General features: G+C 44.4%; 1 protein-coding gene across 1 annotated transcript in view; it reads left to right on the forward strand.

Moving 5' to 3' along the window:
• FNDC1 (fibronectin type III domain containing 1) overlaps positions 1–24,073 on the forward strand; it is a 104,279-nt gene that overhangs the window by 33,467 nt on the left and 46,739 nt on the right. The window contains exons 8-13 of the mRNA XM_006882813.1: positions 3,535–3,722; positions 4,399–4,506; positions 8,315–8,500; positions 10,941–12,950; positions 17,544–17,644; positions 19,861–19,972. Coding sequence (XP_006882875.1) covers positions 3,535–3,722; positions 4,399–4,506; positions 8,315–8,500; positions 10,941–12,950; positions 17,544–17,644; positions 19,861–19,972 — 2,705 coding nt within the window. The remainder of the gene's footprint in view (positions 1–3,534; positions 3,723–4,398; positions 4,507–8,314; positions 8,501–10,940; positions 12,951–17,543; positions 17,645–19,860; positions 19,973–24,073) is intronic.

The following is a 24,073-nucleotide window of genomic DNA, read 5'->3' on the forward strand; positions in this document are numbered from 1 at the left end:
ACACCTTTGGGGTTGCAGCGCAGCTTCTTGCCACTAGGCCACCAGAGCTCCCTTTATATTATTATTATTTTTTTAAATTTTCATTCATTCATTGTTTTACTTTTCTCCCTGTACAACCTCCCCCCAAGTTTGCTCTTCTCTTTGAAAAGCAAAATTCTTTCATTGTTATACAATTCCTTTATATTATTTTTTAAATGACAAATACATTTTAGAGAGTTGTTGCTACACACCATCAAGTTGGAACTGACCCATAGCTGATTGTCCAGCGAGTTTTCAGGGCCAGTAAATTGCACAGGAGGAGACTGCCCATACTTCTCCTGCAGAACAGCAGATGGATTAGAACCTTTACTCTGAGAAGGTGCTGCCTTACCACTAAAAGCCATCAGAGCTCCAGAGAGAGAGAAAGAGAGCGTGAGTGTAGAACTCAGATATCCCAGTGATGAAGACGGCGGGGCTGGTCAACCAGCTGATCTTATTGCACAAAAGGTCAAGATGAGTAGGAGTTGACTTGACTACTAACAGCAACAGAAAAATTCACAAACATGGAACCTGTGGATAATGAAAATAACCTGAAACATTGCAGTCAAGTTGGAACCAATGTGTATCTGACCCTTCAGCTGGTTTCGTAATCTACAGATGTCTTGAGAGGAGATTGTCCATCTATCTCAGAACAGCTGGTGGGTGTGAACCACCAGAGAAGCATGACCTTTGGGTTAGCGGTACAGCTTTCTAGAGCCAGGGCCACCAGCACCCCTGTATTTAATGGTTTTATTTTCTGACAGAAATGATGCTAGTCAGTCTTGGAGCCAAATGGTAGAACATTTGGTGGCCACATTTCCCATATATCAGTTGTTACCTGAAGTCCACACATCATACACACAACAGGACTCAATTCTCCTTTGCCTTACATTTTATTTGTATCTGGAAATGTCCTATATTCCATTTTTTCCTTTGCTCTTTTTTGAGATTTGATTTGTCTCTTGAACATTTTTTTTTCTTCTCCTGCCCATGTGGCATGAGAATGCCTTTGGAAGAAGTCTCCCTCTTCATTCTGCAAGACTCACTCTGGGTAGAATTTTTATGTAGAGTGGTAGGGATCCATTTAACATGTTCACAGTGCCAAGCAGACAAATTAGTGTGGAGCTGACCCAGATTTCTGCTGATCTCACCTGTCAGAACCCTGCTCCAAAGGCTTAGAAAGGCTGATTTATTATTTTCAATTGTAAACTTCCAGGCCTTTCTTCTGAGATGACTCTAGGTAGAATTGAACTTCCATCCATTCCCATCACCCAATGACTCTTTGTTCATAGTAGTTCCTCATTAAATATCATCAAATATAGTTCATGTCCTTTTCTCCATGACATTAAGCTATTCTGATATTAATATTTATTAGAACATAGAAAAATTAAATCAATACATGATTGAAGCACTAACATGGCCACTGATGAATACTGGAGAGTAGTAGAGTCATAGCCCTCATTCAAATACTTCTGTAGTTTATGTAGCCATGAGAACTCCAGTGATTTGTTGGGCCAGTCCTATGTTGACTTTTAAATGTATCAACCAAAGCCAAAGAACTTGAAAATAAATACTGTAATGCCAAGATAAATTACATGTATAATGTTATTCCTATTAGCTATATAGTTATTTCACTGTCTACTAGTACACACTGGAAGCAGGAGTGGTATCCACTTCTGAAATAGCTTGCCTCTGGAAACTCTATAAACTTGGAGAAACGATGCAAGTGATACATGTGTTCAGGCCTTTTGTTCACAGCGTCGCTACAGTCATCTACGACTCCACTTAACAACAACAGCAACTAAGGAAAAAGGACATCTGCATTTTTGGAAAGATCTCAAAAGGCCCATTGTTCTTGTTGTTGTACACCATCGAGTCAGAACTTACCCATAACTGACCTCTAGAGGATTTTCAGAGCAGTAAACCACAAGGGAGGGGATTGTCTACCATTCTTCCAAGGAGCTGCAGGTAAATTCAAACTGCATGCTCCTTACCACTTAGCTACTAGAACTCCCTAATGATCAATGTTGTTGTTGGATGCTGTCAAGATGGAACTGACTGATAGATGAACCTCTGGTAAGTTTTCAGAGGCAGTAAACCACACAGGAGGAGACTGCTCTTCTTTTTCCCTGAGGAGTAGTTGGTGGATTCAAACCACTTGCCTTTAGGATTGCAGCGCAGCTTCTTACCACTAGGCCACTAGAACTCCAAGGGTCCATAGTGCTCCTGATTACTACTGGACTTTGCTTTCAAACGTCTTGATGAAGACAAAAGAAGGCTTGAGTTTTCTTAACAGAAGTGTCATGTTATTGGTATGCTTTGTCTTGAGTTTTCTTAACAGAACTGTCATGTTATTGGTATGCTTTGTCTTCTACTAATCTCTCTTCCTTATTAAAAATCATAATGATTAGCACATTTTGTATTTTTCTGGCATAGAAGCCACCAAAGCAATCCCTTGAAGATGGAGGCCAGCCAATGACACCATGCCTCTTTGGGTGGTGGGCACATTGGAGCTGTGTGGGGCTGTGGCATATCTCCAGATTTGGTTATACTTCTCTTTCTCTGATAATCACACACTAGAGTTCCTTTCATGAGTTCTCTTCTCCTGCTCTTGTTACATATTTTGTTCCTTTTCATGGTAATAAGCCTGCTCAAAACCACATGTTCCATTTCCTCCTGAACCTATTGAAAATATGTTCAGACCAGACTGATTATACACGAAATGAGTCTCTTATTTTTCTTTCTCTTTTCTGAATAGTCAAGATGCTTTGAATGATTCAAATCTTTTATATTGCCCAATTCTACAGCATGTGTGCTACACACATACACACACACCCACACCCCTGAGAAGACACTTGCTTCATATAATTGGTTCCACTTCTGTTCCTTTTAAGAAATACTTATTCTTTTGAGTCCTAAAATTTTCAGTCTTAAAAAGTTCCCAAGCTCCATATAGTGATGCTACCAAGCCAAAGATGAGTGACTTTAATCCATGGCCCTCAGGCCCGTTTTTAATTGGTTTTGGTCAAACATCCTTCTAGGTTATGCAGCCCTGGTGTGTCCACTTGCCATACAGATGTAACATGTGGTCGCTGTGAAGCTGAACACTGTGACACTGACATGTCAAATGCGTTAATGGTTACCCATGGTGGACAGTGTTTGGTGGAGCTCCCCAATTAAAACAAGATTTAAAGCAGGAATGGCATCTACTTCCAAAATAGCTTGCCTCCGGAAACCCTATGAAACCTGGTGAAAGGATGCAAGTCACACAAGTCTTGAGGACTTTTGTTCATAGGGTCGCTATGAGTCACCTATGACTCATCGGCACTTAACAACATAGACCATTCTACCTAGAAAGGAAATAGATTCTTCGAGGAAATAGTTGAGATTTCCATTCTCCTTGTTTTCTTTATTTATTTATCAAAGTCATCACTGATGAGAAGGGATAACAGTGAGGAATTCCGTTCCAGAGAATTTGATTGACTGGGTACAATGTTGAATTGCATTTTCTTGTAGACAGTACACAGTGCGCTATCGAGAAAAGGGAGAGTCGGCACGGTGGGATTACAAACAGATCTCCAACCGACGGGTGCTGGTGGAGGACCTGATTCCAGACACTATGTATGAATTTGCTGTTCGTATCTCACAGGGTGAAAGAGATGGAAAGTGGAGTACATCTGTCTTCCAACGAACCCCTGAGTCTGGTCTGTATTTACAATAGCCTTTGATTTCCAATCCGGACATTCTCCATAAAATAAGAAGTAGAGACTCTTTCTAAAGGCAGAAGTGAGACAAGCCAGTCTAGGCATTCGTTGGGGTCACATTTTGGTAATATTTTATATGTAAACACAAAAACATTAAGGACCTGCTTCCTTGGGTGTATGGTTTATCCGCCATGAACCTTTTGTGTGTTATTTTCCCCACATGTGGAGCACATTAATTCCTAGTGTGTAGTGTACATAAATCTCCCTGGCCAATGTGTAGCTTATGAATGCAGAAGAGAAAGCTGAAGTCCTGTTTATTCTGGGAGAAAAATTTTCCTCTGTATCCAAGAAGATAATTTCCTTTTAAACATTACCTTTAAAAGCTTTATCCAAATGGAGTTGAAACTAGATTTTAATCTTCTCTGTAATTTTTCAGTATTCAGCAGTGAGGCTAATTCTAAATACCTAAAAGCACTTCTCTAGATATGCCAAAATGTTCATATGAGAAGGCAGAAGTGATATAAGTCACTCTATTACTCAAAGAGCCAGTGTAGGAATTTCTGTATACTAAAAGTTGAGAGTTTTCCATAAAAAAAGAAAAGTGCTCCAGGGACATAGGCTACTAGAATATTCATTAGGGGATTTAAACATCATTTGATTCCTTCTACTTCTGTAGCTCCCACTACAGCTCCTGAAAACTTAAATGTCTGGCCAGTCAATGGCAAACCAACAGCGGTCACTGCGTCTTGGGATCTACTTCCTGAAACAGAGGGTAAAGTGAAAGGTAGGAATCTTACTACTTTTATGATGCAATTACCTGGAAGTAATACAACTGAAATAGTAATGCATAAATTTACTATAATAAACCTGTGTTTCTAATAAAAAAATCAAGGAAAGAAAAAGAAATAGAGATACAACATATATACATGAGGTGCCAATCCTCAGGAAAGGATATTTCATGCTGTGATTCCTTTGTGTGTAATACTCAGGCAGTCACTAGGATGACTGCTAATCTTTTCACATTCTCTCCAAATTACCTTCTCAGTTCTGCTATTGGGAAGGATGTTCTTAATTTCATGTATATGTCAGCATAACCTTTACTTTTCCAAATAGCACTTTGTTTTCATGCTATGTGCTCTTTTCATTGTTTTATTAAGGTCACAAAAAAATAAGAATTTATAAGATTTCTCTGTAGAACCATATATATTTTCAATGAGACCATAGATATTTAAAGAGTTTTGAAAAATTCAAGTAATTGCCAGAAAATTTATTTATTACATGTTTGTCAGCCCCCCTCTTTTTGAGAGGAAAGGGATGGCTAGGGAAACACACTTACAAACAAACAAAACAAAAATCCTATGGATTAACACCCTAACAAAATATTCCCAGCTAGTTAAGTTTAAAAATAGCATCTGTTGAGAATACTTGTAACAATTTTCTTTTTCTTGTAAAAACATTCAAGATCCTTTCAAAATTAGTGGGGAAGTCTTTTAAAAGGCAATGTTGGAATTGTTTTTCTGACATTGCTACATGAAGGTAGCGTAAGGGTAGGAAGGAGTGGAGATTTGATGCAAGAAAAAAAAAATATTCAAGATTTGTAAGATACTTTCAAGTCTAATGTTTATAGAAACTTTGAAAAGTTTGTGTAAACTTTGACAAAGAAAAAAAAAAGTTGGCCACTCACCTCCTTTGATATACTCTTAAAACATTTAAGTGGTCGTTGTTTTGTTTTGGGGTTTTGGTTTGTTGGGTTTTTTTTAGTCATATGTTGTCTTGTTTTTTCTGACCTGTAGGATGTCTTTTCATGGAACTGTAGGAGTTAAGTAAGGTAGATAGATCCTTTTTTAAAAAAAAAAACAAAAACAAAAACAAACACAAAAATACATTGTTCTACTATTTTGTTATTTTTTTCCACTGAAATAAATTGGAAACAAATGAAGAGAAGATAGCCCTCTTTAATCATTCTTTTTATGATAATTGAAAAATGGATCCCTCTATAGCATGGTGATACAAACAGGGAATCTGGAAATTGAAGAAAGACTTTTTTTCTTTTCTTTTACAGAAGTCCATTATTGCTTCTCTAGTGACTTCAGTTCCACACCATTTATTTATTTTCTTTCTTGCTCTTACACCTTAGTCTAAATTTATTGTGGTGCCTTGATTCATGATATGCCCTCTTAGTCAGTTAAGCACCACCAGAACTAATGGGCACTATTGGACTTCAAGGGAGAAAGATGGACAGTCTCCTTCCAGGTGATATGCTGTTGTTGATTGCTGTGGAGTCAAGCATGACTCATAGCGACCCTATGAACAAAAGGCTTGAAGCCTTTCTATAGCTATCAACATTTGTCAAAGTTCATAGGCAGCCTCTGAAAACCCATTTGTGGGTGAGCAATCAGTTCCAACTTGAAGGCAATAAGAGTGGTGGAAAATACTGACTTTTAATGGCTAGAAATACATTTTCCCCCCATTCCACACGTATGTAGTTCTACTTAGCTAGTTCTCACAAAGATGTACTTGTGGCCTTCTAAATTCATAATTACATAGAACATTTTCTCTGTGTGGAGAAATAGAGAACATAAAAGAGTATATGTTTTGGCATAGATAAGGGATTTTTTTTTTTGGCATATCAATTGAGACTACAAAAAAACCTGAATTGCAAAATTTTATGGGCAGTGGGTACTCTTCGTTCTTACATTTGCCCACCACAAATGACTAGTTTGCTCGTTTCCAGTGAGAAAAGAATTCTGCGTTTTTCTAGACCAGTACTAGAAAAGCATTTTTTTTTTGGTTGAAAGCTTTTAAATTAATTTCTTTTTAAAGGTGGAACACTTAGATGAAAAAAAAAATTACCTTCTAGCATAGGGTTCCTATGAGTTGTACTTGACTCAACAGCATCTAACAACAGTAACAACATGCTGTCTTAGAAAAAGAATTTAAACTACTTGAATCCAGCTGTTGTCTTCAATGTGAGCACAACTCAGTGGCCCTATGAACAAAAGGCCTGAAGCCCCTCGGCAACTATCAACATTTATCAAAGTTCATAGAGTTTCCAGAGGCATGTTGTTTAGGATGTGGATGCCACTCCTGCTACCAAACCTGTCATAGTATGTTATTGTTGTTATGTGCCGTTGAGGCCTGCAATACTTTTAGCAACCCTAAGTACAGCAGCTCTGAACCCTTCTCTGTCCTGAGCCAGTCTCACTAACTGACACACCAGCCCCAGTCACTGTCTCAATCCATCTTATCCAGGGTCTTCCTCTCCTGCGCTGTCTGTCCACCCTTGTGAGCATGATGTCCTTCTCCAAGGACTAACCTTTCCTGGTCACCTGCCCAAAGTAAGTGAGGTAGAGCTTCAAAATCCTAGTCTCCAAGGAGAGACCTGGTTTCACCCTCTCTATGACAGACTAATTTGTTTTCTTGGCAGTCCATGGTATGTTCAATATACTCTTATCCAGGAGCTCTCTCAAGCATATCAAGTAATTGAGAAGACCATGGCCTGGATTAGGCACACCTTTGTCTCTAGACTGACATCATTGCTCTTCAGCACTCTGGAGAGGTCCATGACAGCAGACTTTTCCAATGCAGTTCAACTTTTGATTTCCTGATTGCCGGTGTTAAGAGTGTTGATTTTGGATCTGGGCAAACTATAATTGCTAACAACCTCAATCTCAATCTCTTCTCCATCTATTATGGTGCTGCCAACTGGCTCAGTGGTCCAGTAAATGTTATAAATCTTGAGTTTTGTGAGTGAATATTAGGGATACCAGTTTTCAGTGAAAGTGAAGGTGATGCTTTAAAGCATATATTTCTTATGTGGCAGCACATTCATATAAGCATAGACATTTTAGTTTCTTAGACTGAAAAAGTAGTGTTTTTCAAAGTTCAATTTTATCTCATAATTATAGATGCCCCCTGTTAAGAATGAAACCATAGCTTTCACACAAATCCCTTACACAGCAACTTCTCCTCAGTGTCAAGTACTGTTGCTTTTGTTGTTGTGTACCATTGAGTCAGAATTTACCCAGAGCTGACCCTCCAGTGGGTTTTTGGAGGCAGTAATTACTACCGAATTGCCGTTTTCTTCCAGACACAGACTTTGTAGAGCTATTTCTAGGGTAATTCTCACACCACAGAATTACCCTAGATAAGGACCTGGAACCATTGACAATGACATCAGCTCTTTAGAATAATTTCCTAGCAAGCTGGCACTTGTTGTTGTTGTTGATTCTATTTAGGACATATTATTTCCCATCACACCAAGTTCTCAGAGTATGTTTATGATGATGAAGAACAAAACACTTGATCATCAGTGCTTTGGGACAACTGTACGAAGACGGTCTTTGTATTCTTTATGTCTCTAGCTTAAAGTATGAGATGTCAGCTTGTGAAGTGCCATGCCTGTCTGGTGTCCTGTGATTGCTGGCTCACCTGCTGCTGTGTCTTGTGTACCAGCTGCTGACTTGTCGTGCACTGCGGGTGTGTTAATTGTAGTAATGCACGTTCTAATTCATCCCGCCCATACAGTCTGTCTGCTGGACACAGGACTGTTTTCCGTTTCCTTCTTCCAACCGTCTGCCAAATCATTTCAGAATACATTCTTTCATACGCCCCGGCTCTCAAACCATTTGGAGCAAAGTCCCTCACCTACTCCAGAGAGACTTCGTCAGCCGTAGTGGAAGGTCTGCAGCCTGGAGAACGCTATCTTTTCAAAATCCGGGCCTCCAACAGGAGAGGACAGGGGCCTCAGTCCAAAGCCGTCATTGTCGCTATGCCAAGTAAGCATCCTGCATCCTGCTCTCTCCCCTCCCATTGTCATTGCTGCTGCTTGTCTTGTGTTTTCTTGACTCATTGTCAGAGCTTAGATCGTCTCGGTTAATGATTTGTCAGATTTAATTTTGCAAATGGATTTTAACAGTAACTGTATATATACTTTAAAAATATGCTAAAATATGCTCCCATTATCAATGAGTCTGCAACAAAATTGTTATTGATTGCATGCCACTCTTCAATTCTGAGTTTACTACAGCAGGAAAAGACTGCTTTTAGAAGTGGATTGTGACATTTTAAATTGTTACCCTACTTAGGGTGTTCTCATTAGCTTCTAAATTGCTAGTAGAATTTTGAGTTTCCATTCCAGTATTTTGAAGCAGCACTACACCCAGAAAAAGCCTTATGTACCTAGTGTATTTGATTAATATAAAACCCAAACAGGTTAATAAAGACCCAAAAGTGGGAGGAGGTTCTTATGGTTTTCTTTTTCTATTTCTTCACATTTATGACAATTCATCAGCAGTTCTCTCCCTCGCTGTGCACTGTAAGGGTCTACTGTCCACTGCAGTACTGACCAGTCTCATCCTGGAAAAAGACCTCAGAAATAGAGGCTTGCTTCTTCTGGATCCCCATAGCTATGTCAATTACCCTTCCTTTACACACACACACCCCCCAAGGAGCCCAGGTGGTGTAATGTGGCATTTGCTGGGCTGCTAACCACCAGGTCAGTGGTTCAAATCCACTAGCCACTAGATGGGAGAAAGGAGTTATTCGCTGAGGTTAAGATCTACAGACGAGCGAGAGATAAGTGAAAAGTTTAAAAGCGATATATGATACATGGTTTTGACAAGAGTCCAGAATGAAGGTTGCATAGTGGAATGTACTTGGGAAGAGGGGGGATTGTATTCCAATGAAAGAATTTTCCTTTTCAAAGAGAAGAGCAAACTTGGGGAGAGGGGTGGGCAGGGAGAAAAGTGCAACAATGAATGAATGGAAATCCAAAATCTCTGTAAACGTTCATTAAAATTAATAAAAAAAAAAAGACAACAACGTACAGCCATTGAAACTCAATGGATGGTTGTCAGAAGTTAGATTTGGCTCCATAGCAGTCATCCGCATTTCCTCAGTTTATATGCTCTTAAGAAATAGTAAATGATTGAGCATACTGTAGGTAGGATTTTTTAAAAATTGATATTTTAATGCAAGTTTATAAAGAACTTGGGTTTCCAATCCTTCATTGTTGCACATTTCTGTCCCTGTCCCTCCCCCCATAGCTTTTTTCTTTGATATAAGTATGATTTTTTTACCTCTGCTGGAGTCTTACTGTGGAATTGCAAATGTGTTCCTCATTAAAGGAATTTTAAGTGAGAACGAAAAAGCAAGCGAGAACATACTAGAAGCATAGCAAACTCTTTGCAGTATCTCAGAGATTACAAACGTGTTGCTCCGTCATTTGCTGGAGAAGCAGACCCAGCTCATTCCCCGGGGCATGCATTATTCAACACTGTGTAAAGGCTTATCCGTATTTCTGACATACATTGTTCAGAGTGATGAGGCTTCCTTATAATAAAATCTGCCCTAAAATTTTACATTTACAAAATCACAATTTATCTCAAAAGACCTTATTCCAGAAGTCCTTTAAAATGATTTCATAAACTTACTTCCATTTACAGAAAAACTCAAATCATTTATATCGTCTAGGGATATATCTATTACTTACAGAAAAATAAGACTTCCAAGTGAAAGAAAAACATCGAAGAAATTGTGACAGGAAAATAAGTGCCCAGTGTTCCAAGGGAAGGAGCCCTCGTGGTGGTGGTTGTCAGGTGCCATCCAGTCCCACTCATGGGGACCCTACGAACTGCAGACCTGAGCCCTGGCCTGGCCTGTGCCATCCTCCTCATCTCTGTAGAATTGGGTTAACTGGTCAGCTGTTAACGGAAAAGTTGTGGTGGTGGTGGTTGTGCACAATTGGGCAGAAATCAACCCAGAGCTGAGCCTCCAGCAGGTGAAACCTCTGGAAAGAGGCAGTAAATAGCACAGGAGGAGATTGCCCGTCTTTCTTCTGCAGAGCAGCTGGTGGATTTGAACCTCACGGCTCTGGGATTGTAGCGCAGCTTCTTACCACTAGGCCACCAGAGCTCTCCCTAAATGAAAAAAATAGATTTGACTCCACCCACTAGCTGCTGTTCAGGAGAATAATGCGGCAGTCTGCTTCTTTAATGGTTTACAGTGTTGGAAAGGCCGTGGGCATGTCTACTCTGTCCACTGTTTGCTTACATGCCTTTGGGAGGGGAGGGGTTGTTCCTAAGGAATTATAATAAACCATCAGTTAACAACAATTGGAAAGTTTGCCCGCACTGTCATCTTCCGTCCTCTTTCTGTGCCGTCTGGCTTTTGAATTTCTACTTCCATGACGATTAATTCTTGCAAATGTTGTTACAGCCAGTGCCCGCAAGCCTCCAGTGGATCAGGAAGAGGACACAGAGGAGGAGCTCGCGAGACCAGAGCCGTCCAGACGGGTCCCTGCCTCCACACCACACACTCGCTGGCCTGCTTCTCCCCAGAGCAGAGTGGCCAAGAACCCCCTTCTGGACCTGAAGAACAAAATTCTGGCAAATGGGGGTGTGCCCCTAAAGCCCCAGCTCCCACCTCAAAGGAATGACCACTTGGACCTCCAGTCCACAGAGGTCACCGAAGAGGAGTCCCGCAAGGATGAAACCACCTCATCCTCTGAGACCCAGGACCAAAAGCGACCCCTGAGGCCCCCACCCCCCAGCAGGTTCTCCCCCGCTGGCCCTCCTCCTGGGAGGACTCCAGTTCGAGCACCTGTGTTACCCCGAAAGGAGGCCAAAGATGAGCAGGGGTCCCCTCGAGTCTCTCAGCCCATGGGGGAGGCCTCTGTCGCATCCAGCCCCACTGCCAACCAGCCGCCCCGACGCCCCTCTGCACACCTGGTGGCCAACAGCGCAGACAATGACTCCGTCGATGAAGATGACGAGGAAGGGCATGCTGCCCCCCACCCCAAGGCTGAGACGCCCCACAAGCTGCCCTCCAGGAGGCCGATGTCCAGCGTTGTGCGGGAAAGAAGCCGGTTGCACCCTGAAAGGAGGCCAGCCCCATCCCCAGGTCCACCCTCCAGACTGTCCCCGCTTGGGGCCACCCCCAAGCCGCCACCATCTGCACCGCATGCAGGCGCCCCCTTCTCCAGGGGTCTCAAAGATGACCACGATGTAAGTGTGCCCTCACGTTCCACGGTGGCCTCCAGGACACGGGTCACGGGTGGGGACAGTGACAATGACGCGGAATACAGAGGCAGGCAGACAGAGGCCCCTGCTCCCACGCTCCGGGCCCGGCTGCCCGCCAGTCGGCCTGGCTCTGGACACCTCAGTTTTTTCAGACACAGGCACTTTGGTGCCAATGGTCGCTATCCGAACAGGTTTGGCAGTGGCAGGGGCCTGCGCTTGCAGCCTTCCAGTGCCCCCCAGGCCACCACGTCCTCCCGAGTGGCCTCCAGGGTGAATGCTCCCCCGACCTCCGGCCAGCGGCGTGGCTCGAGTGTCCATGGAGATGAAGACGCGCAGACGGACTCAGAGGACGAGCGGCCACTTCCTGCCACTGTCACCAACGACGTGGTGGCCTCCTCCTCCAGGCAGCCTCCCTCCAGGAGACCAGACCACCTCTGGAGGGCCCCGCAGAGAGGGCCCAGCACTCACCGCCAAGACCCCAGGTCCACATCGCCATCCTCCGCAGCACAGGACAGTCAACAGAGCTCGGACACTGAGAACAAAGGATCCCAAGCACAGCCAGTGTCCCCGGGGCGCCCACCCTCCCAGGTGCGGCCACAACCCCACTCTGGGCCCAGTGTCCCCAGAAGGACGGTCCCTGGCCAAGGTCTGGGCGCCAGAGTCAATGGCCCTGAGAAACACCTGTGGCCACGCCGCCCTGTGTCCCAACCTCAGTCCCGGGGGCACCAGGACAAGGATTCCAGACACGAGGAGCCTCATCCTGGAGGTTCCCAGGACGACAGCTCAGAAGAGGCGGCCCAGGACGTGCGTCTCCCTTCGCGCTCGACGCCAGAAGACGAGACCCTCTCCAAACACCGCCAGCTGGACCCCAGGGCCCGCCTCGTCGACGACAAGGCCCGCGACCGCCACGTGGTGCATCCCAGGCTTCCTGGGCGCGCACAGCCCGCAGTGGAGCAGGGCCCCGGTCAGGCCACACCCCGAGAGCCGCCTGCATCCCCGGAGGCAGAGGAGGAGGAGGACGTGCCTAGGGGCCCGGGGCTCCCCAGCCGCCCCCCGCCCGCGCCCTCCACACCCCCTCCGCCCCCCACGCCAGCGCCCCCCAGCCTAGTGTCCACCACGCCCATGCTGTCCCTGCGCCAGCGCATGATGCAGGCGCGCTTCCGGAACCCGCTGCAGCGCCCGCCCGCCAGGACGCCCGCCAGAGCAGGTTGTCAGGACTGTGGTTTGCAAAATGTCTGTAGCCATGGTGTTATCAATGAGTTCTGATAGCTCAGAGGTTTGCACCCACCAGCTGCTGCGCGAGAGAAAGAGGTGGCTGTCTGCTTCACCACTGACCCAAACCCAGTGTGCGCACGTGCGTTCTGACGCGTGGTGATCCATGGGGCTGCCCCACTCCCTCCTGTAGGTCGCTGTGAGTTGGATTCAACTTATGTGCCATCGAGTCGCCAAGGACCCATGGCGACCCTATGTACAGCAGCTCTGAACTCTACCCTGTCCTGAGCCAGTCGCACTAGTTAAATGCACCAAATCTTAGGCGACTCATAGCGATCCTATGAACGAAAGTCCTGAACACTTGCGTGACTTTCATCCTTTCTCCAGGTTCACTAACGGGCATTTTTTTTTAATGTTCCATACAGTTGCTAAGATTTTTATGTCATTGAGGACACTGCAGTGTTCAGGCTTACAGCTGTAACATAATGCTGTCCTCTTACTCATCCTCTGGCAAGAAGCCTGGTGACATAAAGTATCAGGTTTCTAATGGAAAAGTGGGCAGTTCTAAGCCACCAGCTGCCCCGTGAGGGAAAGATGAGAGGCGCCCTGTAAAGCTTTACCGGCTCTGAGGAACCCACTGCAGGGCTGCCAGTGGGTGGAAGCAGGCAGATCGCAGTGGGTTATTGGTTTGCCCTCCCCCCTGGGGTTTGCACAGTGGCCCCTGGGTTTTCAGATGAGGGACCATCAGAGGTTGGGGTGGCTTGGCTGAGGTCAAACAGCTGAGCAGTACCAAGCTGCCACACTGGACCCCAGAGCTCTGATTCCACAGCCCTCTTATTCCACCTTCCACACTGCCTGCCTGCCTACCTTCACAGATGTTCCTGGTGTGTTCTTTGGTGCCTTGTTGGAGATTCTAACATATGGTAGGGAAGTGTGATGCCCACCTGTAGTCAGGCAGTTTCTCCTACCAGCTGCCCCATGGGAGAAGGATGGGCAGTCTCCTCCTGTGTGATTTGCTGCCCCTGAAAACCCCCTGGTGAGTCTATTTCAACTTCGTGGTATAACAATCCCAGCAGCCATGCCAAGGTCACGTTCTCATATCTGAAGTTAGGTTTGGTTGTGCATGGAGTTCTGTGTCTCAGGTCCTTTGTCTACTAAGCAGCCAGCATGTATTGGGAAAATGCAGTCATTAATGAGATCTTGAAGCTTGGCCTTGTTGGTTCTGCATAAAAAAACCCTCGACGGAGTAAACCCTGGGACAAACTACTTTCTTGGGTATGAATACCTCAACAAAACAAGCAGCTCCTTAACATCGAGTCAGAGCCAACTCAGAGCCAACCCCTGGTGCATTTTCAGAGGTGGTAAATGGAATAGGAGGAGACTGCCCATCGTTCTCCCACAAAGCAGCTTCTGAATTTGAACCACCTGCCTTTGGGTTGGCAGCACAATTTCTTACCCACTAGGCCACCAGAGCTCCCTCTGAATACCTGTTGTTGTATGCCAGGGAGTTGTAACAGACCCATAGCTGACCTTCCAGCAGGTTTTCCGAGGCAGTTAATCACACAACTGGGAGATTGTGCATCTTTCTCCCTTGCAGTAGCTGCAATAAATGAATGTTGCCTAAAAGCATAAAGTCCTTGTGGAAGATGAGAGTCCCACAGAGGAGCCAAAGCCCACAAGGGCCTTAACTTTGTGCAGCAGGAATCAGAGAGAGAGAGAGAGAGAGAGAGAGTACAGACAAGACTGAGCTTGGATCTGCTTGGCTTTCTGGGTGAGAGTTAAGGGACTCACCTTAAGTCGTCGCTGGCTCTCTTTTTGTGTATAATTGCTAGGGACACATTGCTCTCAAAAAGCCCGTTGCTATTGGCTGTGAAACTACTCGTAACTGACCTTCCACTGGGTTCCTGAGACTGCATTGAGTGAGGAGGCGTGGCGCATGGGGAGGGTTGAATTGCCGGAGAGGCGCAGTCTTTGGGGTAGTAGCTGAGTCCTTGCACACTGGGCATTAGTGTATGCCCTGCACACCGTGCGTTCGCATATACCAGCCTGTGCACTGTATCTTTTTTAGACCAATGTGAAGGCGTATAGTTTGTTCCATGTTAAGTTGCTAACCAAAAGGTCAGAAGTTGTAATCCATCCACTGCTCTGCGCCAGAAAGATGAGCAGTCTCCTCCCATAAAGATTTACAGCTCAGAAACCTCCCTGGAGGGTTACTACAAGTCAGAATCCACTCTAAGTCGAGAGTCGGATTGTTGTTGTTTAAGTGATGAGGACAGATACAACAGTGCCCCACAGAGATGTCAGTGTCCTGTTAACTAAACCTGGCGAGCTGCAATGGAGTTAATTTGGATTTGTGGGGCCAGTCTGGGAGAAGGACTTCATGCCTGGAAGGGTCAAAGGCCAGTGAGGGAGGGGAAGACCCTGGCTAAGATGAATTGTTGACACAGTGACTGTGGCAATGAGGTAAAGTGTGTCAGAGACAGTGAAGTTGGCCCAAGGGCAGGGCAGGGGTCAGAGCTGTTCATAGGTCACAATGACTCATAGTGAACTTGACGAAACAAAACCAACAACAAACATCACTTGTATCAGAGTAGAACTGTGCTTCACGGGGTTTTCAGTGGCTGATATTTTGGAGATAGATCTTCCGACCTTTCTTCCTGGGCTCTTCTTGGTGGACTTGAACCTCCAACCTTTTGGTTAACTGGACATGTTAATTGGATCACCCAGGCAAATCTAAGATCTTAATGTTCTTTTTATTTTTTTTATATTAATGTTCTTATGTTTGTCAAATCATAACCAACTCATCATAGCTGGTCCTCCAGCAGGTTTCCAGAGGCAGTAAATCACACAGGAGGAGATTGCCTGTTTTTCTTCTGTGGTGCAGCTGGTGGATTAAAATATAGGTGTGGAACCCACAGTCCCTTGTATACAGTAGGAGCTTGATAAATAGCTAATCAATAAATGACTGTGTGAGAGAAATGTTTCTGACCTGCAAATAGTTGTCAGAAAGCCAGAGTACCTTCACAGTGGGCACGGCTGACCTGGGAGAGCTCCTAGCAGAGACCTCCCGCTGTTGTAGCTAGTCAGACACAGCGGGAGACGAACATCTCATTGAGGTGCAGGCTGAACCTTCTTACTAGCCAGGCAGATGCTCTGTCATCCAGTCAGATCTCATGATGGCCTCACGTGTCACACAGAGAACTTCTCCCTACCGTTTTTTTTAGCTGTACTCTTCATGATCACCAGGCCTCTCTTCCAAGGTGCTGCTGGATTGGTTCAAACCACAGGTCTTTAGACATAAAAACTATGCCTCTTAGCAAATACTTCTCAAACAGTCCCAGAGGTCAGTGAGTTCTGAGCCAGCATTGTGCACATACACGTGTAGACTTGGTGAATATGGCCTGAGTAAGCTAGGAAGCACGGTCCAGTCTAGTGTAATCTGTTATGAGGAGGGAGGAAAAATCCATTACATGTTAGAGTTGTCTCTGCCCTCCTACCCCTCTCTCTCTCCCTTCCTCCCTCCCTGTCTCTCTGATTTCCATTTGGCTAAATCAAAGCTATGGCTACCAAGATTGTAAGTTTTAATTGCATTATTTCCTTGAAGAAGGACACCATGCTTGGACAGGTAGAGGGACAGCCCAGGAGAGGAAAACCCTGGACGAGATGCACTGACATAGCAACTGGGCTAATGGGGGTAGGTGTGTTGGAGGCAGTGAGACGGCTCAGGACAGGGCAGGCTTCAGAGCCGTTGTGAATATCGTCACTATGACTCACAGTCAACTTGACAGCACATAACAACAGCAACAAATTATTCTGACCACTCTCTTTGCCTCAGTAATGTCAAGAAATGTGACTTGATTGTACTTTAATTGGACATGCATTCAAGTTTGCTGTAGAACTCTTGGTATACGAATGTAGTTAGGTACTTTTGCACCCAAAGGTGATTGTTTTTGGTGAAACATTCTTCTAGGTCGTAACCTAATTCAGATGTAACCCTGGTGTGTCCAATTGCTGTACAGAGGTAACTCGTGGTTGCTGTGAAGCTGAACAGTGTGACACTGATGAGTTAAATGCGAGAATGGTTAACCGTGGTGGACAGTGTTTGGTGAAGCTCCCCGATTAAAACAAGCTTGGAAGCAGGAGTGGTATCCACTTCCACAATAGCTTGCCTCCGGAAACCCTAGGAACCTGGAGATAGGACAAAAGTTATATAGGAGGTGTCCAGGACTTTCGTTCATATGGTTGCTATGAGTCACTTGCGACTCGACGGCACTTAACAACAACAACAACAACAACAACTATTGCATTGGAGTCAACCCATGGCTGACCCTCAAATGAATTTTCAGAGGCAGTAAATTACATGGGAGGAGTTTGTCCATCTTTCTTCCACAGAGCAGCTGGTGGATTCAAACCATGCTGGCAGTGCAATTCCTTACCATTAAGCCACCAGAGCTTTCTGGTTGGACTGCCATCACACCATATATGTCAACCACTGGAGGCCGTGATGCTGTTTTGCTGTCAAGGCAACTTCCCAGATATGTTGAACTCATCAGTCTCTGTTATTTCATTTTCTTTTTGTACTCTGTAGGTTATAATGGCAGACCCAACATCGAAGGGAACACTCTTCCGGGTAGTAATGGAAGACCAAGTGGACAGAGAATTATCAATGGCCCTCAAGGAACCAAGTGGGTAGGGTGAACCTTTTTACATGTGCAGTTGGAAAGAGAAAAATGGTGGGCATGGTGGACAAAGAAACAATGTTGTTTTCTCTTTCTCCCTTAATTATAGTCACTCCATGAAGATCCTTGTATATATCTTTTCTTTTAGTGCTCAGAAAATTCTTTGGTTCTCTGAAGTAGTTAGTATTACTTCTTCTTCTAATAGCTAATAAGAAGAAACCCTGGTGATTGAGTGTGTAATGTCTTGGGCTGCTAACCGAAAAGGTGCCAGTTTGAATCCACCAGGAGCTACTCAGGAGAAAGATGAGAAATTTGTTCTCAAAATTATGTTCAGTCTCAGGAACCCAGAGGGGTCCCTGCAAGCTGGAACTGGCTCACTGGGAGCAGCTAGGAGCCAAGACGAGACGCCTAAGTGCAATGTCCTCCTTTCCTTGACTTCGAAAGAGATTTCATTAAATTCGTGGCCCAACCGCAGCAATTACACAGAGCCTGACAAGGGGTCTCCCAAGAGACCTTATCCTGATAGCTTTGTTTTATATTTGTTACTATTTCAGTAAACTCTCTAAAACACCAACCACAATTCACCATCATTGGGTTGGAACTGACCCGTGGCTGACCCTCCAGCAGTTTCTGGGGGCTGTGAATTGCACAGGAAGAGAGGGCCCCTCATTTTTCAGCAGAGCTGCTGGTGGATTCAAACCCCCGGAGAGGCACTGTCTTGGGTGAATGGCACAACTGGTGACCTCGTCTGCAGGATGTTGCGCTGTTCGCTCAAAGGTGGTGCCGCTCCAGCTGCTGTTGGAATAAACCAGCAGCTCTGCTGGAGAAAGATGGGCCGTCTCCTCTCACGTGATTTATAGCTTTTGAAAACCTACAGGAGGTTCAGCCGTGATTCAGTTCCAACTCAAAGATGATGAGATGAGTGAACAGAATGTTCTCAGGGTCAGAAATGTAAAATAGAAAGAGTATGTGCTAAAGCAAAGCGTCCTGGTCAATTGTGTGAATTGATGGTGGAAAAGGGTAGATTTCAAGAGCAGGGCTTCTATACACCCAGGGAGCTCTGGGAGTGTAGTCCAGGAGGAGCTGGGCTGCTAGCCCAAACGTGGCACCCCACTGCTGGTTCAAATCCACCAGCAGCTCCAAGGCAGAATGGTGGGCAGTCTCGTAGTGTGAGTTTACTGCCTCAGAAACCCAAGTGAGGGTCAACTGTGAGTTGGTTCCCACTTGATGGCAATGAGAGAGAGAGAGAGATAAAGTAGCCTGCTTGCACGGGTTCCTCATGTGGTCTGAAGGTTAAGTGTTCAATGTCACAGAGTTGAGTACAGCTCATCGCACCCTGTGAATAGCTGACCTGATCCCCGTCCTATCCTGTGCCGTCCCCATCATCTCTGACACACTAGGGCCTGTGGCTGAAGTCACCATGTCAGTCTCAATGGGGATCCTCCTCTCCTTTGCTGACCCTCCGTCTTTCCAAGCATGACGTCCCTTCCCAAGGAATAATTTTGCCTAAACTACATGTTCAAAGCATGATAGATGAAGCTTCACCTTCCTTGCCTCCAAGGAGCACTCTGGCTGCACTTTTTCTTCAACTACTTGCAGTGAACATGTATTGCTATTATACTAAAAGCATGAAATGTTTCCATTTTTCTGCCAAAGTGGCTATAATAGAAACCATTTAATACATAATTAAATTGCCTAATAACATGCATGCAAAAGGTCCATATTGTTAGGAATTTTAAATTTAAATTATAAACTATTATTTTTTTTCTGGTAAGGAACATGCTTAGGGGTCAGGCTGTTGGTTCTCAAAGGGCATCCTGTGGACTTAAAGGGCCTGACATTCCCTGGGAACTCGTTAGTCACGCAAATAGATAGGTCCTATCACAGTCCTTATTTGAAGGGTTCCCTCTCTCCACTGTCAGCCTAAATAACTAGACCATCTGCTTAATTTTAGCATTCGACACAATGCACTAAATGGTAAAAATATTTTTAGTGTCTTTTAGATATCTGAAAATGTAGAACAATCTACCTATTGTATGCAGAAGAAATGGCAACACAGAGCAAATAGGATGATTTTGTTCTTATTTTCTTTAAGCATATGAATGACAGTGGCCTACACTTTGATGGCTTCCTTCTGCAGAGGCTTCATGCATATGTATATGTGGTTGGATTAGCAGTGGATGTTTTGACCTACCGATACATTCTTTAATCTCTGTCATGGACTAGGTCGTGGATCTTGACCGTGGGTTGGTTCTAAATGCAGAAGGAAGGTACCTCCAAGACTCACAGGGCAATCCTCTCCGGATTAAACTGGGAGGAGATGGACGGACCATCGTGGGTAAGTTAGAATCACAACATGAAATGAGGGGATGATCAGACCCTGTGTGTATTGTAATTAACAATGTGAAACGGAACATGAGTAATTGATTAACTAGAGGCGGGGGGGGGGGGAAGCTAAGGAAAGATTTACCACAGACAGAAACAATCGTGGAGGATTGGCAGGGATGGGAGGAGAGCCGAGGTCAGCAGATGGATGATAGAAGGAAGGGAAAGGCAAGATACACAGTGAGAATTTGATGACACGTTGTAACACATGGCAGTGATCAATTGTAATTAATGTTATAGAACAGAGTATATGTGAGTGAAGGGAAGAAAACTCAATTGAAAAAACCCAAAATGTTAGGTGTGAAATAATCTCATCCTCCCTCCATTCTCCTTCTACTCCTTTCCCGATTCTCCTACATCCCCTTCACTTCCTCCTCCTCCCACTCCTCTTCCTGCACCGTCTTTTCCTCCTCACCTCTTCTTCATCCTCCTCTCTCGCGCCTTCTCCATCTCCTCCTCCCTGACTCCTCCCCTACTCCTTCTCTCCTCCCTTCCTCTTGCCTTCCTACCCTCCTTTCCTCCTCTCCTCTCCTCTCCTCTCCTCTCCTCTCCTCTCCTCTCCTCTCCTCCCTGTCTTCCCTCTTCCGCAGCTCCTTCTCTCTTTCTTCTCATCTCTCCTCTCCTCCCCTCCTCCTTCCCTCCTCTTTTTCTCCTCCCCCTCCTCCTTTCTTGCTCCTTCTCTCCTTCCCTCTCCTCTCTCCTATGCCTTCTCTACCTCCTCCACCCTCCCATCCCTCCTCCTCCACCTACACTCTTCTCTTCTTCCTTTTCCTCCTCCTCTGCATTCTTCTTGTTCTTTTTTTGCTTCTTCTTCTCCTCTCTCTCCTTTTCCTCTTCCATTTTCTCTCCCTCTTTACCCTCTCTTGTTCACTGACTTCTGGGGCCCTCTCCCATAGCCCCAAGGGAAGGAGACCCTCAAGAGAGACAGACCTTAGTGACTTAGTCCCAGTACGACTTGGGTATAATCTCCCTACAGACTTCACCCTTTAAAAATGAGACTTGGTTCTGACGTCACCTGCATGGGGAGCATTCCCCTGGGTGAGACAGGGGCAGGCATCTGGGCTGGGAGATGTGCTTGCTTCAACTAGTTCTACACTGGGGGGTGGCATTTGCCCTGGTGTCACCCAATAAAATGTCTGTTACTTTAAAAAAAATGAGACTTGGTCTTCTGGTCTTGAAACCATGCTGTCTACAGAGTAGGGGTCAGCAGATGACAACCTGTAGATCAAAACCTACTTGGTGTCTTTGTGTATCCTGTGAGCTAAGAATCCCTCACTCAATCTCATTGCTGTAAATTCTCAGGAGGAGATTGCTCATCTTTCTCCTTGAGTTTGCTGGTGCATCTGAACTAGCAGCTTTTGGGTTGGTGGCATGACTCCCTACGTTGTAGCCAGAGCCCCATGAGCTAAGAACAACTTTGACATTTAAAAATTATTGGGGAAAGGAATAAAAAGAATAGTGGTATTTATGATACCTGAAAATTAAATGACAGTCAAATTTTAGGGTCCATAAACTTAGTCTTATTGGATCATAGAAACTCTCACTGGCATAAGCACTAGGGGGTAAGTTGTAGCAGAGACCTTCTGGTCCTCAAATGTTTATTCTCTGGCCCTTTAAAGAAACTGTTTTCCATTCCTGGACTGTAGCACCACTTTCCCCCCTAGGTGTAGGAGGGAAGAGCAGGAAAGGATTACATTCCCTAATTGGACGTGCTCACCAGTCTGTGCCAAGAAATTTGGAAGACAGCTACCTGGCCAACTTACTGGAAGTGAACCCTATTTGTTCCCATTCATGAGACAGGTGATCCAGCAGCATGTGGAAATCATTGATTAATATTTTTAATACCACATGCAAGTAAAATCTTGCTAAAGATTATCCAAAAATGGCCAGAACAGGTCATCGGCAGAGAACTTCCAGGAGTTCACACTGAATTTAAAAGAGGTTAGGGAAATGTCTAACCAAAATCACATGGATTAAGAAATTGTGGTACATTCACACAATGGAATAATATGCAGCACTCAGGAGCAGTGATTTTGAAAAACACTACCTAACTTGGGAGGAGCTCATCATGCTGAGTGAACTACCCCAGTCCCATAAGGACAAATACCGTATAATACTCGTATTGTAGATAACTAGTAAATCATGTATGAAGATCTAAGGAGAGGAAGGAGGGGCAGAGGAGTGACAATGGGCAGGGGGAAAATTATAAGGTAGTACAATTTGATGGATGGAGGGCAGGGTGGATAAAGGAAACGGAAATGATCTGGCAGGAATCTGGAAAAATAGGCTACTGGTGGGCATAGTTCAATGTTGATTAATTTTATAAAATATAATGAATTAGAATGATTGTATGAAACACAGAGTGAATGAAGCAGAGTGTGAAACACAATGTGTACAAACTTTGTAAGCACATCAATATAAAATTTAAAAAAAAATCACCAAAAAAATAGAGGCTGTGGCACCAAGAATATCATTGTGGATGTCAGATGGATCTTAGCTGAAAGCAGAAAACAACAGAAGAACCCTTATTTGTGTTTTATTAACTATGCAAAGGCATTTGACTCTGTGGATCATAACAAATTGGGGCTAACATTGAGAGCAACAGAAATTCTGGAACCCTTAACTGAGCTCATGCAGAACCTATACCTAGACCAAGTGGAGGCGACTGTGTGAATAAAGCAAGGGAATTCTGCATGGGTTCAAATAAAAAAAGATATTTGTAGCAAAACTGGAATGCCAACTGCAGAAAGCTGAAACAGAGTCCACATCTCACACCATACACAAAAAATCACCTCAGGGTGGATAAGAGACTTGGGAGTAAAGACCAAAAACCATAAAGTTCATGAGAGACAAACGGATCAAGTTTAGAAGCTCTTCTAGTCGATGGTATAAAGAGACTACCATGTACAGCCAGAAATGTACAATCTGAAGAGGAAAAAATTGATGAATGGGACCTTCTAAAGATTAAATCCCTTTGTTCATCAAAAACTTTTTCCAACAGGGTGAAAAGAAAACCTACCTACTGCCAAACCTACATTTGGCAATACCATCTCAGACAAGAATCTCACAATGAAAGTTTATAGAATACTCCTCAGCCTCCACAGGAAGTCTGATAACCTAATTACAAAATGGGCAAAAGACATGAACAGAATTTTCACAGAGAAAGATATTCAAATGGCCAACAGACATATGAAGAAATGCTCCAAATCACTGGCAATGAGAGAATGCAACTCAAAACCACAATGAGATGCCATCTCACTCCAGTAACAATGGCAAAGTTTAACACGTTGCCACACACTTTTAAATTGATGACCGTGCTTAGAAACATGTTTGTTCCCCCAATGTATTACTGTCATTTGCGGCAACATGTTAACAGGATAGCAAGTAATAAATGTTGGAGAGGACGTGGTGAGATAGGAACTCTTCTACGTTGTTTTTGGGATTGTACAATGGTACCACCACTCTGGAAGGCAGTTTGGTGCTTCCTCAAAAAGCTGAACATAGACATTCTATATGACCCTCGCTATTCCATTACAAAGAATATACCCCAATAAAATGAGAACTGCGGAAACTTGTACACCATTGTTCATAGCAGCAATAATCACCATCGCAAGAGCATGGAAACAGCCCAGATGTCCAACCACAAACAAATGGATTGAGAAATTGGGTATATTCATACAATAGAATGCTATGCAGCATGCAGGAACAGTCATTTTATAAATTACTACTTACCTTGGGAGGGACTGGAGAGCATTATACTGAGTGAACTAACTCAGTCCCACAAGGACAAATACTGTATATAACCATTATTATAGAATGAGTAGGGGGATACAAGGTAGGGGGGAATAGAGGAGTGAATATGGGGGGTAGGGTGTTAATCACAGGGTTGTATAATTCAATGGGTGGGTGGGGTGAAGGAAATGGGAAGGAAGTTTTGTGAAAAACAATGTATTCCAATTTTGTAAATAAATGAGAGTTGTTGTTGTTGTTGTTATGTGCCATCAAGTCGTTTCCGACTCATAGCGACCCTATGCACAACAGCTCTAAACCCTGC

The sequence above is a fragment of the Elephantulus edwardii genome, unplaced genomic scaffold (assembly GCF_000299155.1).
Source record: "Elephantulus edwardii isolate Elephantulus edwardi_28Jun2011 unplaced genomic scaffold, EleEdw1.0 scaffold00024, whole genome shotgun sequence".
Classification (NCBI taxonomy): Eukaryota; Metazoa; Chordata; class Mammalia; order Macroscelidea; family Macroscelididae; genus Elephantulus; species Elephantulus edwardii.